Below are 15172 nucleotides of genomic sequence, written 5' to 3'. Positions count from 1 at the left end.
CCCGGACAGAAAAGTCTTAGAGAGCGGAAATGTTTGCTTCAGGGGTGGGACTGTCATGGCACGGTCTTCCTTATTAGACCACATGCGCTCTACCGTTCTCCATCCTTATAAATGTTAGATTTGCATGTCAGTTATGTTTGGTTATTAATGAAAATGGTTTCGGGAACCCCTCTTTTTGTGAAGAATATCATTGTCAAACGAGACGTACAAGTTGTCCCTGCCCAAACTTTCGGCCAACAGAATGCTTGAGGTGTGCATATGCAAATAATATTTAATTAACAAATGCCATGTTTTCTTCAGCAAGTGTTAATTATTAGATGAAATCCACTGCACCAAAAGCTTGAGTGAGAATCATTTCTTTTGTCTGTTTGTCAAGAACAAGATAATTAGGGAGCACCAAAAAGATGTTTTTGTGCTAATAATTTTCTTGGCTTTGATGAATGAATGATTTAAGCACGACTCTATATTCATACTTGAACTTCTTGAAAAATTAATTTTGAGAGCCAATAGATGTTATTTTTCCTTTCTTGATACATTAATGAAGCCCTGCCTCTTTCAGAAAAGCCAAAAGAGCTTCTGATCAGTAATGATTAATAAAATGTTAAGCACTATACATATATGAATTTCAATGATGTTGTGGGAGGGGCGAATCAAAGGGCCGGGGTGGCAGGGAATACTTTGGCACATGGCACTGGATTAACGAGGGGGTGTAGAGAAGATGCAGAGAGCGAGGGATGGATGGAGAGAATGCTTCATAATACCCCCCTCCCCTCCCCCTCCGTTGTGTCTTTCTCCCCCCAACCTCTTCGGCTGAGAGGAAAGCGTGCCACGCTTAGATTTGAGCCATTAATATTCTGTCTCGACTCATTGTCTTTGCCTGCTGACATTTACATTTAGATTGTTTATCTGACTGTGGGGGGTGTCCGACCATTAATGAATATGCTTCTGTTGTTTCAGAAAGGCGGCAATTACCGGCTCTGCATTAAGATAATGAAAGTAGAGAGATGTGGTAGGTGGGCATTAGCCACGGCGGAGAAAAGGCCTTGGTGCGATTGTGCTTTTTTACACACTGCAGCAAGGGATCAACTGGAGGAGCAGGGAGGACTCTGTGACGGTTTCTCTGTCATTCTGCAGTCAGATCTCTCCCGGTCTCTTGGTTCGATATAATGAGGGGTTCAGGCATAAACACGCATGCTAGCTTGCAGCTTTCTTCGGCTGCGCTTCTATATAATGCAAGTTTAAGGCCTTACTGGCAACACTTTCTGTCTGCATTAGGGGGGAAAAACATCTTATTTGAAAACATTTCAGTAATGTAATATCTTTTAGCTCACATCCAGGCCACGAAGCTCCCGTTCCACCACATCCCAAAGATGCTCGATTGGGTTGAGATCTGGTGACTGTGGCGGCCATTTTAGTACAGTGAACTCATTGTCATGTTCAAGAAACCAATTTGAAATGATTTGAGCTTTGTGACATGGTGCATTATCCTGCTGGAAGTAGCCATCAGAGAATGGGTACATGGTGGTCATAAAGGGATGGACATGGTCAGAAACAATGCTCAGGTGGCATTTAAACGATGCCCAATTGGCACTAAGGGGCCTAAAGTGTGCCAAGAAAACATCCCCCACACCATTGCACCACCACTACCAGTCTGCACAGTGGTAACAAGGCATGATGGATCCATGTTCCCATTCTGTTTATGCCAAATTCTGACTCTACCATCTGAATGTCTCAACAGAAATCGAGACTCATCAGACCAGGCAACATTTTTCCAGTCTTCAACTGTCCAATTTTGGTGAGCTCGTGCAAATTGTAGCCTCTTTTTCCTATTTGTATTTGTGGAGATGAGTGGTACCCGGTGGGGTCTTCTGCTGTTGTAGCCCATCCGCCTCAAGGTTGTGCGTGTTGTGGCTTCACAAATGCTTTGCTGCATACCTCGGTTGTAACGAGTGGTTATTTCAGTCAAAGTTGCTCTTCTATACTCAGACCGGCCCGTCTGGCACCAACAACCATGCCACGCTCAAAATTGCTTAAATCACCTTTCTTTCCCATTCTGATATTCAGTTTGGAGTTCAGGAGATTGTTTTGATCAGGACCACACCCTTAAATGCATTGAAGCAACTGCCATGTGATTGGTTGATTAGATAATTGAATTAATGAGAAATTGAACAGGTGTTCCTAATAATCCTGTAGGTGAGTGTATATAACATTTCTCCCAAATTCCAAATAAAAATATTGCCATTTAGAGCATTTATTTGCAGAAAACGACAACTGGTTAAAATAACAAAAAAGATGCCGTGTTGTCAGACCTCGAATAATGGAAAGAAAATAAGTTCATATTCCTTTTTAAACAACACAATACTAATGTTTTAACTTAGGGTGTACTCACACCAGGCACGGTTGCCTTCCAGGACAACCTTGTATGTGGCTTGATTCATGCATCCTTCGCAAAGACAAATCTGCCCATGGCTTGTAGGCCTCTCCAGGTCTCCATCTAACCATTAGACAACCAGGTGTTGGACAAAGGTGAAAATTGGACTCATCAGAGAAGATGACCTTACTCCATTCCTCTACAGTCCAATCCGTATGGTCTTTTGCAAACCTTAGCCTGGCTCTTCTTTGCTTCAGCTTTTTTCTAGCTTTGCACGTCTTCAGCCATGCTCCTAGGAGCCTGTTTCGAACCGCCATCGCCGTGCACTTCACCCCAGCTGCCGTTTGCTATTCTTTTTGTAGGTCGCTTGATGTCATCCTACGGTTGTTGAGTGACATTCGAAAGAGTTGGCAGTCATTCTGTTCAGTGGAGAGTAGTTTTCGCCCTCTGCCGGTCTGTAGCTTTGTTGTCCCCAATGTCTGCTGCTTGACCTTGTTCTTATGAACCGCCATCTTTGAAATTTTAAGGATGGAAGCAACCCGATGCTCACTGTATCCCTCTGCCAGTAAAGCCAGAATTGAACCCTTCTTTACTTCACAAAACTTTCCGTTTCAACTCTTTTGGTCAATAGTTATTTTTTGATTCCAATTACTTTTGAGGTACTTCAAGCGCAGTTTTTGCCATCCAGCTGGTCCCATTGCAAGAGGATAGTGATGACCACAGCAGTGGTTTTTATACTTTTCCTCATTAAATAAGATTTGGTTCAGGTTATCACCTAATCAGCATCTCATTCTACTGTGCCTGTGTTTGAATTCAACAGACACTGAAATGGAATGGCTACCATACATATAGAGATGCTGATTTAGGAAACATTTGTAGTGGTGTTTTAATTTTTTCCAGAGCTGTATATATATATTATAGATTAAGATTTTTTTATTGTTATTGTTATATTATTTATATTATAAATTGTATCAATTTATTTATATATATATAAAAAATATATTATATAATTATTATTTTTATATCATTTATAAAATAATGTATTTAAATGTATTAATTTATTTTAATTTAATTTATTTAGTTTATTAATCCTTAAATTAATATATTAAATTATATATGAATATGTATTCTCAAAATATTTAACCAACTAAATGTTTTACAGTTGTGTACAGTAAAAAGCATGCCAAGTGACATTTGCAAAAAAAAAAAAAAATTATTGTTCAGATTCCAAAAGTATCTCATCAACATTTTTTGAGTTAATTATTTTCAATTAATCATTTTAACCAAATATGTCTGAATGAATCATTAGTGATTCAGTCTGAATTTGAATTATTTAAATAAAAAAAATCAAGTAATTGCATATGACAGGAAAGGTCATGTTAGTTCATATCTATTTTTTTTTTCATTCTATCTGCCTCCAAGCACCTGTCAATCTCAGCTTCTGCGTTCTGAGGTCACACAGAGAGAGCTGAGTGCTTTGGATTCAACATGATGGAATGGGTTGAGATGTAATACACTATATAAAATACAGCTAAGGTGAGTGCTGGCCATTAGAGAGCAGGAGCGTGGTGAGAGGGTAATAGAGAGCTCGGTAGCTCAGCGTGGGTAGTGACCAGGGCCGGGTGCACCAGCTGTGCATAAGTTACAACTAGCATAGTTTTGACATACTGTAAATGGACAATAACAACCTACGCACAATTCAATATTTTTACATTGCACCATTAAACTTAGCTGAAGCGTAACTCTACATATAGACTAAATATCTACGAAAGCCTTCGATCAGGAGTAACGGTTGGAATAAAATAGAAGACAGAATAGCTGAACTGCATCAATAAACTCTTGTTTTACCTGACAGACTACAATACTTTAGATACATGATAATGCTGACCTTTACACTCGCTTACATTAGATTATTATTTTGTTAGCGGCTCATCGGCACGACCCCGGCCTAAACAGCGTGCCACTGTGTGCATCGGTCCATGTTGTGCATGGCAAATGAAATCAGTCAAAATAAATTTTATCCACCTTCCCCAGCTCCACCTGTATAGATCTTTTTATGGGTAATTCATGTATGCTATATTGTACAGCAGCAGCATGTCTTACTTGCCGTGTATGTATTGGCAGTGGCAAGTCTCATACTCGCTCTGCAGCAGCAGTAACCTACAGCAGCAGCAGTGTAGCAGATCTATTCCACCAAGACCAAACATATCAACATTGTTATACCCATTACCATGCCAAACACTCCTAGAGTTGTCATGACAGAACTTCTGTTTACGTATTTGAACAGAAGTTCATTACTAAAGAGTGCAACTGTCCGTAAGTAAAAACGTATCTTCTTTTTTCCTATGGAGACAATACGTTTTTACGGAAATCCAAAGTAAATACAACGGTGGCCAAAATTATTAGAACACCTGACAGATGTGAAAATATTGACCTTTTTTGCCAAAACATGATTTCATATCATAATGTTCATGAAACATGCAAATGGTTGCTCTGACCATCAAATATCAGATGAAGTGAGTCGTACTGTTTGTATCCACTTTTAACTTTAATATTTGGTATTTCCACCTTTTGCAGCAATTACAGCAGCACATCTCTCTGGCACAGTGTCAATATATTTCCTCTGAGAACTTCAACACTAATGTTATCCCATGCCTTCTGCAACTAAAGCCAAAGGCTTTCCTTTGAATGTATAATAGATCTGTCCAGTTTATTTTCCAACTTGCCCCAAATGTGCTCGATGGGGTTGAGGTCCCAACTTTGATGGGGCCAGTCCATCATTTTCAATGTTTGCTGAAAGCTGATTACGCTGATTACGCTGATTAGCTGATATATATATATATATATATATATATATATTCTCCATTCATTTTCTCCATAGGGAAATTGATTTTTAACAATAAATTATAAATCTTTAAAGACAGAAATGTCAGCTACAGGGTTGTTAATCAATGGTATTTTCTTCTGCTGAAGCCATCAGCCTGCATTATTTCAATTTACTAAAATAATCCTGTTTAATAGCAGAATTTGTGGTAAAAAACTGTTATAATTAGAGTGGTATGGTGGATTTCCGCGGGAAATTCAAGCATGTCTTTGCGTCATTACATCACGTCTGTATACATAAAGAAAGAGTCCGGCTAGGAGTAGTAACGCACGTGAGGAGCATGTTCTTCAGCGGATCATTTATAGCCTTTTCTCACAGCAGCTGGAATAATAAAACGTATAATTTTGTTGGCGGATTGTAATCCAGAAAGGCCCAAATGACAATAATTAGAGATTCACCCCTAGTCAAAAGCAAAAGATTAGACTATACAGAAATTTAAATCTACAGGTAACGCTAATAAACACTAAATACACATAGTCACGCACTGCTAATGCTGTTAACATTAACAATTTGAGAACAAAGTATAACAATAATAATAATTTGCACGGTTTGATGTTATACGAGCGATCGTTAGATTTAATCACCGTTGATAGCGCGATTTATTGTAATGTTTTGTTCCCAAAAGTGGCAGACATGTTATTTACTTGTTCAGATGACATTTTCCGGTGAAAATTCTTATTTAGGTTATACTCCAAGACGTAGAATCTGTGATTCTGAAGTACAGTATCCACACCGGTGCGGTGACTGATAGCAAAGCCGCACGTACACCTCAAAACATTAGATTAATCCGCACTGAGGAGCTGATGCACAACTCACGTACAGATGATAACAGAGGCAAAACTTATGGACTGCAGCTTTAAATGAGCAGTTTTATATTTCTCCATTGTTTTTAATTAGATTCTGCTTTTTGCAATGCATCATGGGATTGTAATTTTTTCCCTCAGTAAAGCAGTTAAGGACACATGCTTGTACCTTTTGTATCTTTATCTGATTTTCAAATACTTCTTTGCTTCAGATCAATGTGAATGTGATTCGCGTCATTGCTGATTAGCTTGGTTCATGGCCTATAACCTTTAACATAGAACTTTTTAAAATCCATAAGGTAAAATTTAATGTAAATACTTCCGGAACCTGCGCCACTGGTAAATTGGGCCGACCCTGTTGCCCTCTATTGGAGGGTATATCTTTTATGCATTATGCTTTACTTTACGGAGATCATAAGAAATTACGAATGGCTGGTGGCGCAACTCCTCTCACACTGAAAGGCAAAAGTGGAACCACTGACCCACCCAGGTCTTGCCAGTTCTTATAGTAAGGCAAGCTACTTTTCAGAATGACGCACTGCAGATCAATAACACTATACCACTCTATGCTACACACTGCAGGCCAGGCCTGCGAAACATATGGGTGATCCTGTAGTGTGTGTTCAGTGTACAGATTATCTTTATGCAAAGAACACCTGGATGACCCTGCAAGGAATACTGTATTCCATAACGCAGTATGTGTGACTTGTCCGTTTCAAGTGTGACGAATGAACTGAAAGAAGCATCAACAGTTTTCATTTCCATCCTTTTTCATACATTATTTGATTGGACTGGCAACATTTTATATTAATTGAATTAAAAAAGCTAAATAATTATGATTATTGAGGTCATTTGACAGAAAGTATTTTAGTACTGCATGCTATTTTTAGTGTACAGTGCAAACATGGGTTGTTGATTTGATATCAATATAGCACATTTTTTTAAATAATTTGTTCCATGGAAAACACAAGATTAATTTTTAAAGAATATCCTGTCTGTATAAGGCTGTCAAGCTCCAAAATGAAGAATGCACTATACAAGTGGCCCATACTACTTTTCAATGTATTAGTTGATCTGGTTCACAACAATGGCTTAATTTATTTGTTTATGACTGATTCACTTCTCATATTAGTCAGTTGATACGGTTACACTTTATTTTAAGGTGTCATTGTTACAATGTAATTAATATAATTATATACATATAATTATGTAATTATATATAAGTACTTATTAATATATTAATTAACTACATGTACTTACTATACACTCTCAGAAAAAAAAGTACAGTGGAGTTTAAAAAAAATTCCTTGTGGAACAAAACGTATAACTGTACCTTTAAAGGTACACAATTGGTCCTTAGGCACAATTATACATTTTTTTCCCTCTACTTAGAGTAGGGGTGGACAAGTTCGGTCCTAGTGAGTCGCTGTCCTGCAGAGTTTGGATCCAACCCTGAAAGACATCTATAGAAGCTCTTATTGGGAATTAACAGAGGTTTAGATGTTGAAGTTTTATTGAAAATGTTTGGTCACCATTATAGTTGGGCAGTTTGACTCTTGGCTTTGTGTTTGTGGTTTTTGTTACAGTGTTAACAAAACACGTAATCTGTTCAAATCAAAAGAAGCCATAAATAAAAATTGTCATGAAAAAAAATGTTTGACTAAACTCATCACTGACTAAAATTTTTAATAAATAATATTCACCAACAATACTTTCTTGCCACAGATCAGACATTCTGAATTTTAATTTTTAAATACATTCTAGGGGGGGAAAAAGTTTAGACACACACAGATATCAGCATATGAATCTCAACAATGGTGACATACTTAATGCTGCAATGCATGCTGGGAGCCATGAGTGTTATACTATGGTGGCTTAGTAGGGTTTGAGCTAAACTCCTGGCATCAGCTCCCAACTTGCCTACCCCTGACTTAGAGGTACAAAAATGTACCCTTAAGGGTACCACCCCAGTGACGGCCACTTGTACCTTAAAAGGTACAATTTTGTACTCCTTTTTTTTTTTAGAGTTAGGGTAGGATGGGGGTTTGTTTGAGGGTTAGTTGCATGAAATTATGCATAATTTACTGTTAGGCTATAACTACTGTATGGTAAGTACTTGTAACATATGTAACAAGGACACCGTTAAATAAAGTGTTACTGTTGATACATAAAGTGCAAGTCAAATGGACCAACCACTTTTATGATTATTTTACGGTGTTTTTGTCCTTTCTGATTCATTGTCATTGTATTGAAAAAAGGAACCAAGTTATTTTTCTACAAAAAAAATCGACTTTTGTGTTTTACAAAAAATGAAAGTTATACAGTTTTGAAATGTCATGAGGGCGGGTGAGTAAATAATAATAGACATTTAATTTTTGGGTTAAACCATTATTTTCTTTTAGCCAGTGTTCTCTTTTTTATATTGATTGATTGATATTGAATTAATAGACTACATGGGATTTTTGCTCAGTATACTGTACGCCGTAAGAGAGTGTTGAGCGGTTGAAACAGATCAGCACAGAGAGTCTGAATGTAAAAGTGATTTAATGAAGTCTGTTCTAATGCTTCTCTTCAGTCCACTTACACAGATTAGATTAGAGCTGTGGCCTCCACAGAAAGCCTATCTTTTCACTGTATTGTTTGAGTGCCATTTTAATTCTAAATTGGAAAGGTTTCCTGTGCCAAAAGAAGATTTTCACAATTTTTTTTTTTTTACCACATATATATTTTTAAATAATTATTTAACACAGCCACATTTCAGGAAGCTCCTTGTGAAACACTGACCTAGGATGCAAACACATTTTATAGAGATGTTAGACTAAAGGAGGACTTTGAAATGAAATAAAATAAAATAGAGACAACAATGGAGTGAACATTTATTTTTTATTTAACATAAAATGACCCAATATTGGAATTAACATTTATTTATTTAAATTAATAAATATTCAGCCCTTGGAAATATTTATTTATTTATTTAACAGAAACATTTTCCAATAATGGACTGAAAGGGATAGTTCACCCAAAAATGAAAATTACCCCATGATTTACTCGCCCTCAAGCCATCCTAGGTGTATATGACATTCTTCTTTCAGACAAAATACAATCACAGTTATATTAAAAAATGTCCTGGCTAATCCAAGCTTTATAATGGCAGCCCAAAAAGTGCATCTATCCATTATAAAAGTAATCCACACGGCTCCGGGGGGTTAATAAAGGCCTTCTGAAGTGAATCGATGCGTTTATGTGAGAAAAAATATACATACTTAAAACTTTATAAAGTAAAATATCAGCTTCCACTAGACCACCTTCCGTATTCAACTCACAAAGAAAATTTTATCGCCTCTCACAGTTCTAGGTCATATGTCGCATCAGTTACGTATATGGAAGTGAGATATTTGACTTTATAACGTGTTATATATGTATATTTCTCTTATAAAACCCCATTGCTTCACTTCAGAAGGCCTTTATTAACACCCCAGAGCCATGTGGAGCACTTTTATGATGGATCAATGCATTTATTGGGGGGGCTTCAAATTTTAGGCTCCCATTCACTGCCATTATAAAGCTTAGATTAGCCAGGACATTTTTTAATATTACTCCGATTGTATTTATCTGAAAGAAGAATGACATATACACCTAGGATGGCTTGAAGGTGAATAAATCATGGGGTAATTTTCAATAAATAAAGACATTTAAATAAAGAAAGAAATATTCAGCCCATGAAAGTTTTATTTATTTATTTAACAGAAAAATTTGCCAATAATGGACTGAACATTATTTATTTGTTTGTTTAAATGTTCAACCCATGGAACATTTTATTTATTTATTTATTTAACAAAAGAGTCTATGTACTGAACATAGCATGTATGCATGTTACATTGTTTAGCTATTTATTTATTTAACAGGAAGAATAGTCAATAATGGACTGGACTATTGTTTTTAAATCAAATTATTTAACAATTTCCTAATTAAAAAAAAGAATCTTTGGAGCATAATTAACTTTAGATTTGAAGCCTTTCCCTAATTAAAAGTGGTTGAACCCCTGGTTCACGATTAGTGTGGCCGTGAGGAGTTACAGTGAACTGCTGCATGGCATGTAGGTCGGCCATCAGTCATGGCTGTATTGGCATGCCCTGCTGCCATGGCAACATACTCATACAGTACGTGCATGTAGGAGCTCCGGCATGGCTGCGCCCAGATGTTGAACTCAGTAACCCCCATTTATTCTAATCCACGCAACGGTTTTCAGTGCCTCTGCCCATCTGTATCCCTGTCACATGTTAAAACGTTGCGTTGACATACATTAATCCGGCCAGGTGTTGTTTCCCCTCCCCACTGAAAAATCCACAATGAAAAAGGAGGTCGACCATCATTCGACCTTCCTTGACAAAATGACTCTTTTAACCTTCCCTATGTCCTTTTCCCGTCTTCCTGGTGCTCCTAAAGTAAAAGGAATAAACCTGAAACTTACGGGTTGAACTTAATGAGCTTCGTAGGAATAGAGCCTACTATACTCCTGGGAGTTTCTTCCCTACAGTGAGTGGTGGTGCTTTTGCGTCGGGAAGAGCACATTATGAAATCCTGTTGACATTGTGTTGATTTATAAGGGCATTCTCTCCATTGTTTCCCCTGTGTCCTGCAGCTAAGCACGACGTGAATGGTAACAGGACAGTGCCACCGTTCCCAGAGGGATTGCAGATGGTCTTATTCGGTAAGTGATCCAAGCTGTGAGATGTGTGTGCGGGGATGTGTGTGTCATCGCGGCGTGGGGGTAGACGACCGGCGGTGGAAGGTAATTAGTCCTCCTCATGCACCCCCTCATCCCCTCGAAGAAGTGCAAAACCAAAACTGCAAAAGGACGAGGAAAATAAAGGGGAGGGGTGTGCCGATTAATTGCAGACCGCTGATTAGGATCTCTTTAATAAATGCATTTGTTCAGCCTCCTTTTTTTTCAAACTGTGTAATTCATCATGGCAGACAGGAATTAAATGGCTGTTTTATCACAGGGCCTTGTATACAAATAAAATAATATTCAGAGTATGTATGCGGCTTTGCAAATCACAAACCCCCCACTGAGAGCGATGAAGGGTAACTCTTACCTTTGACTCCATGAACATTTCCCTTTCTTTCTGCTAGACGACACACACACAGCGCTCACCCTCATTTACTGAACATTGACGTCCCCCATGTGAAAGCGTCATCTTATAGTCTTGGCGTTCGGGTGTCCCTCTGGGCCGCCGTAATTGAGCTCCAGATTCTAGATTATCCATCATACGCCTTATGCTCACTTCTGCAGCAGCTTGTAAATCAGAGAAATCTGGTCAAGCCGACAGTCGTGTATTTTTTTCTTCTTCTTTTTTTCAACAATTGAATTACTTTCCACCCATGGGATGTTGCGGTAGATAACGATATACTAGTTACCCTCTAATTTATTTTTACTGTTATAGTATTATTTGGTAATAAATGCTTACAGCGGGTGTTCGTTTTATGGTGGTTGATATGTTTTTATTGGCGCTGAGTAAATGCGAGATGGAGGAGTATTTAGTTTTATGGGATTGTAAATTCATAGCTAAAATATGGAGCTTTGAATAGAAAAAATAGGACCTGATTTAACACCAGTGGGAGGGTGCTAAAGGAGGCTTGTTCCCAGCAGAACACAAAAACACATGGCAAAGAGGATTTGGTCTGGACAAAAGACAGACAAACATTTAAACAATAGTGTGCAAAAGTTTTGGATCAGTAATATTTTTGATAGAAGCCTCTTATGATCACCAAGGCTGCATTTATTCGATCAAACAAATAGTAAAAAACGTATGAATGGTAGATACACTGTATAATCGACTATGTAATTTGAATATGATCGTTTGCTTCCAAACTAAACTAAAATTCTCTCATTATTTAGTCGCTCTTATGTCGTTTCAAACCTGAATTCTCTTATTTTTCTATGTTTAGAAATTTTCAATAAAGTAGTTTTTTTTCTGTCAAGCTCCAAAGCAGCAAAACAATTATTAAAAGTATCCTCAAAGTAGTCCATATGACTCCATATGCACTAAATTCCATGTTTTCTGAAGCTGTATGATAGCTTTATTGAGGAAAGGGAAGTCATATGGACTGCTATTCTGTTCCTTTCATGGTGTTTTTTTGTTTTGTTCTCTTTTTGGAGCTTGACACGGTCATACTGTATTTTCATGGTATGGCAAAAACGGCATAATTATAACAATTGGCAACAATTATAAAAAATAACAGCAAAGAGGTTTGGAAAGTTATGTGTGTAAGTAAATAGTGACAAAAATACATTTGTATTAAGTTGCTGTCTGATTAATAGGAGTTGAATACATTGCAGTTTTTGTGTTCAAACAGTTGAACATGGTGCTAGCAACCCAAAGTCATGGGTTTGATTTTCCATGGAATGCATGAAATATATGTGTATACACAATTACACATATATGTGTAAATGTGCACTCGATCAGGCATAACATTATGACAGGTCAAGTGAATAACTGATTATCTCTTCATCACGGCACCTGTTAGTGAGTGGGATATATTAGGCAGCAAGTGAACATTTTCTCCTCAAAGTTGATGTGTTAGAAGCAGGAAAAATGGGCAAGCGTAAGGATTTGAGCGAGTTTGACAAGGGCCAAATTGTGATGGCTAGACGACTGGGTCACAGCATCTCCAAAACTGCAGCTCTTGTGGGGTGTTCCCGGTCTGCAGTGGTCAGTATCTGTCAAAAGTGGTCCAAGGAAGGAACAGTGGTGAACCGGCGACAGGGTCATTTGATGCAGGTGGGGAGCGAAGGCTGGCATGTGTGGTCCGATCAAACAGACGAGCTACTGTAGCTCAAGAAGTTAAGGCTGGTTCTGATAGAAAGGTGTCAGTTTGAGGTGTTGACTTGGCCTCCAAATCCAATCCAATCGAGCATCTGTGGGATGTGCTGAACAAACAAGTTCGATCCATGGAGGCCCTACCTCGCAACTTACAGGACTTAAAGGATCTGCTGCTAACATCTTGGTGCCAGAAACCACAACACACCTTCAGGGGTCTAGTGGAGTCCATGCCTTGACAGGTCAGGGCTGTTTTGGCAGCAAAAGGGGGACTAACACAATATTAGGTCATAATGTTATGCCTGATCGATGTATACTTTGAATACAATTTAAAAGTGTTCATCAAATGTATAAATGTTCTCAGAATCAATGCTATCTTTTTCATCTATGGCAATAATAGAAAAATTATGTTTTGTGGTCTCAACTATGGTGATAACTGATGTTATCGTCTATGGCTATATATTAGGAATATTATTTTTTTCTTTTGTTTTTAACACAGGTATGGGCTGCTTCTGGGGAGCGGAGAGGAAGTTCTGGGTGCAAAAGGGGGTCTATTCCACTCAAGTGGGCTACTCTGGTGGTTACACCCCAAATCCGACCTATGAGGAGGTGTGCACAGGTATGTCTCTGATCCACCAACTGTATTTGTTGCTGTTTGTAAACTATGGGTTCCAAGCTGTCAGTCGCTTATTGTCTGTGGAGCTCCAGCCACGTCAAGAATGTTTGCACAATTTGAGCATCATGCATTATTCATGAACTGTATTGGTGTTGATTGAGTTGAAATGACTGTAAAATGTCCATATAAATACCCTGAGATTACACCAACCATGGTCTTAGAGGTTGCACCACATATATACATTTCATGTCAGATCTCATTCTGTACCATTTAAAACCCCCTAGCAGCTCTGCCTTGCATTAGATGAACAAGAGGAGCAGGGCAACAACCAGAAGGCCACATAATAGATTCGGTAGGACAGACACAATCCCGGTCCAAATGGTTGGTGCGACAAAGTGACCAATAAACAAATCAGACATTGTGATCATATGCAGGCAGAAAACAGAAACGGTGGTTGATAGAAAGTGCCAAATAATGGTAGATAGAAAGCAAACTGGGATGCTTGAGAAATATCAAGTGAAGAAGGAATGAGAAAGAATGAGGCAAGTTAAAGCCAGGGTAAATCCAGTGGTGATGGGATGCTCTTGGGACATTGACACTTAAGCTGGAAGAAAACGAGACTTAAAGGTCCTGTTCTTCGTGATCCCATTTTTCAAACTTTAGTTAGTGTGTAATGTTGCTGTTAGAGCATAAATAATACCTGTAAAATTATAAAGCTCAAAGTTCAATGCCAAGCGAGATATTTTATTTGACAGAAGTTCCCTTTCAAAGCCTACAGCAAACGGCCGGTTTGGACTACATCCATGTACATCCTGCTTTAATTACGTCAGTAGAGCAGTTTGTCGACTAACCTCCGCCCACAAGAATACGCGAAAAAGGGGGCGTGGTCTTGTTGCTCCCTCGTGGAGAGAGGAAGTGTTGCGTTCGGTTCTGATCGGTTGCGTTTGTCGCCATGTCGTTCAGACGCTGTTATTTTCATCCCGGAGTCAAATCACCTTTGGCCTTCAGGGGCTGTAGTTTGAGCGCGTTCATCTCCCCGTTATGGTAAGAGGCGTGACCTTCCCGGGCAATGTGCCCTAAGCTGCTGTCGAATCACAACACGGGAACCGCTGGCACAATCAGAACTCGTTACGTATTTCTGAAGGAGGGACTTCATAGAACGAGGAAATTCTCAGGCCGTTTTGAGGACAGTGAAAACAGCAGTATACAGATAAGTAAATTGTGTGAAAAATACTGTGTTGTTTTACACATGAAACATGAACACATGTTATATTGCACACTGTAAACACAATCAAAGCTTCAAAAAAACACGAAAAACGGGACCTTTAACAGCAAAGATCTCTACCCAGAAGAGACAATTACAAGCATCGTAAGAAGATACTGAGCTGAATTCTCATGCTATCCATCCATCCATGCTATCTCATATCTATCTATCTATCTATCTATCTATCTATCTATCTATCTATCTATCTATCTATCTATCTATCTATCTATCTATCTATCTATCTATCTATCTATCTATCTATCTATCTATCTATCTATCTATCTATCTATCTATCTATCCATTAATCATCCATCCATCCATCCATCCATCCATCCATCCATCCATCCATCCATCCATCCATTAATCCATCCATCCATCCAATCTCACATCTATCCATCCATCTATCCATC

General features: G+C 38.3%; 1 protein-coding gene across 1 annotated transcript in view; it reads left to right on the top strand.

Moving 5' to 3' along the window:
• The window catches only part of msraa (methionine sulfoxide reductase Aa), a 102437-nt gene that overhangs the window by 44908 nt on the left and 42357 nt on the right, over window positions 1-15172 (top strand). Inside the window, exons 2-3 of the mRNA XM_079830712.1 lie at window positions 10701-10769; window positions 13382-13501. Of these exons, the coding sequence (XP_079686838.1) occupies window positions 10701-10769; window positions 13382-13501 (189 nt within the window). The remainder of the gene's footprint in view (window positions 1-10700; window positions 10770-13381; window positions 13502-15172) is intronic.

The sequence above is a fragment of the Gobio gobio genome (genome assembly GCF_949357685.1).
Source record: "Gobio gobio genome assembly, chromosome: 12".
Classification (NCBI taxonomy): Eukaryota; Metazoa; Chordata; class Actinopteri; order Cypriniformes; family Gobionidae; genus Gobio; species Gobio gobio.
The sequence above is the reverse complement of the archived record's forward strand: the minus strand, read 5'-3'. Positions and strand labels throughout refer to the sequence as shown.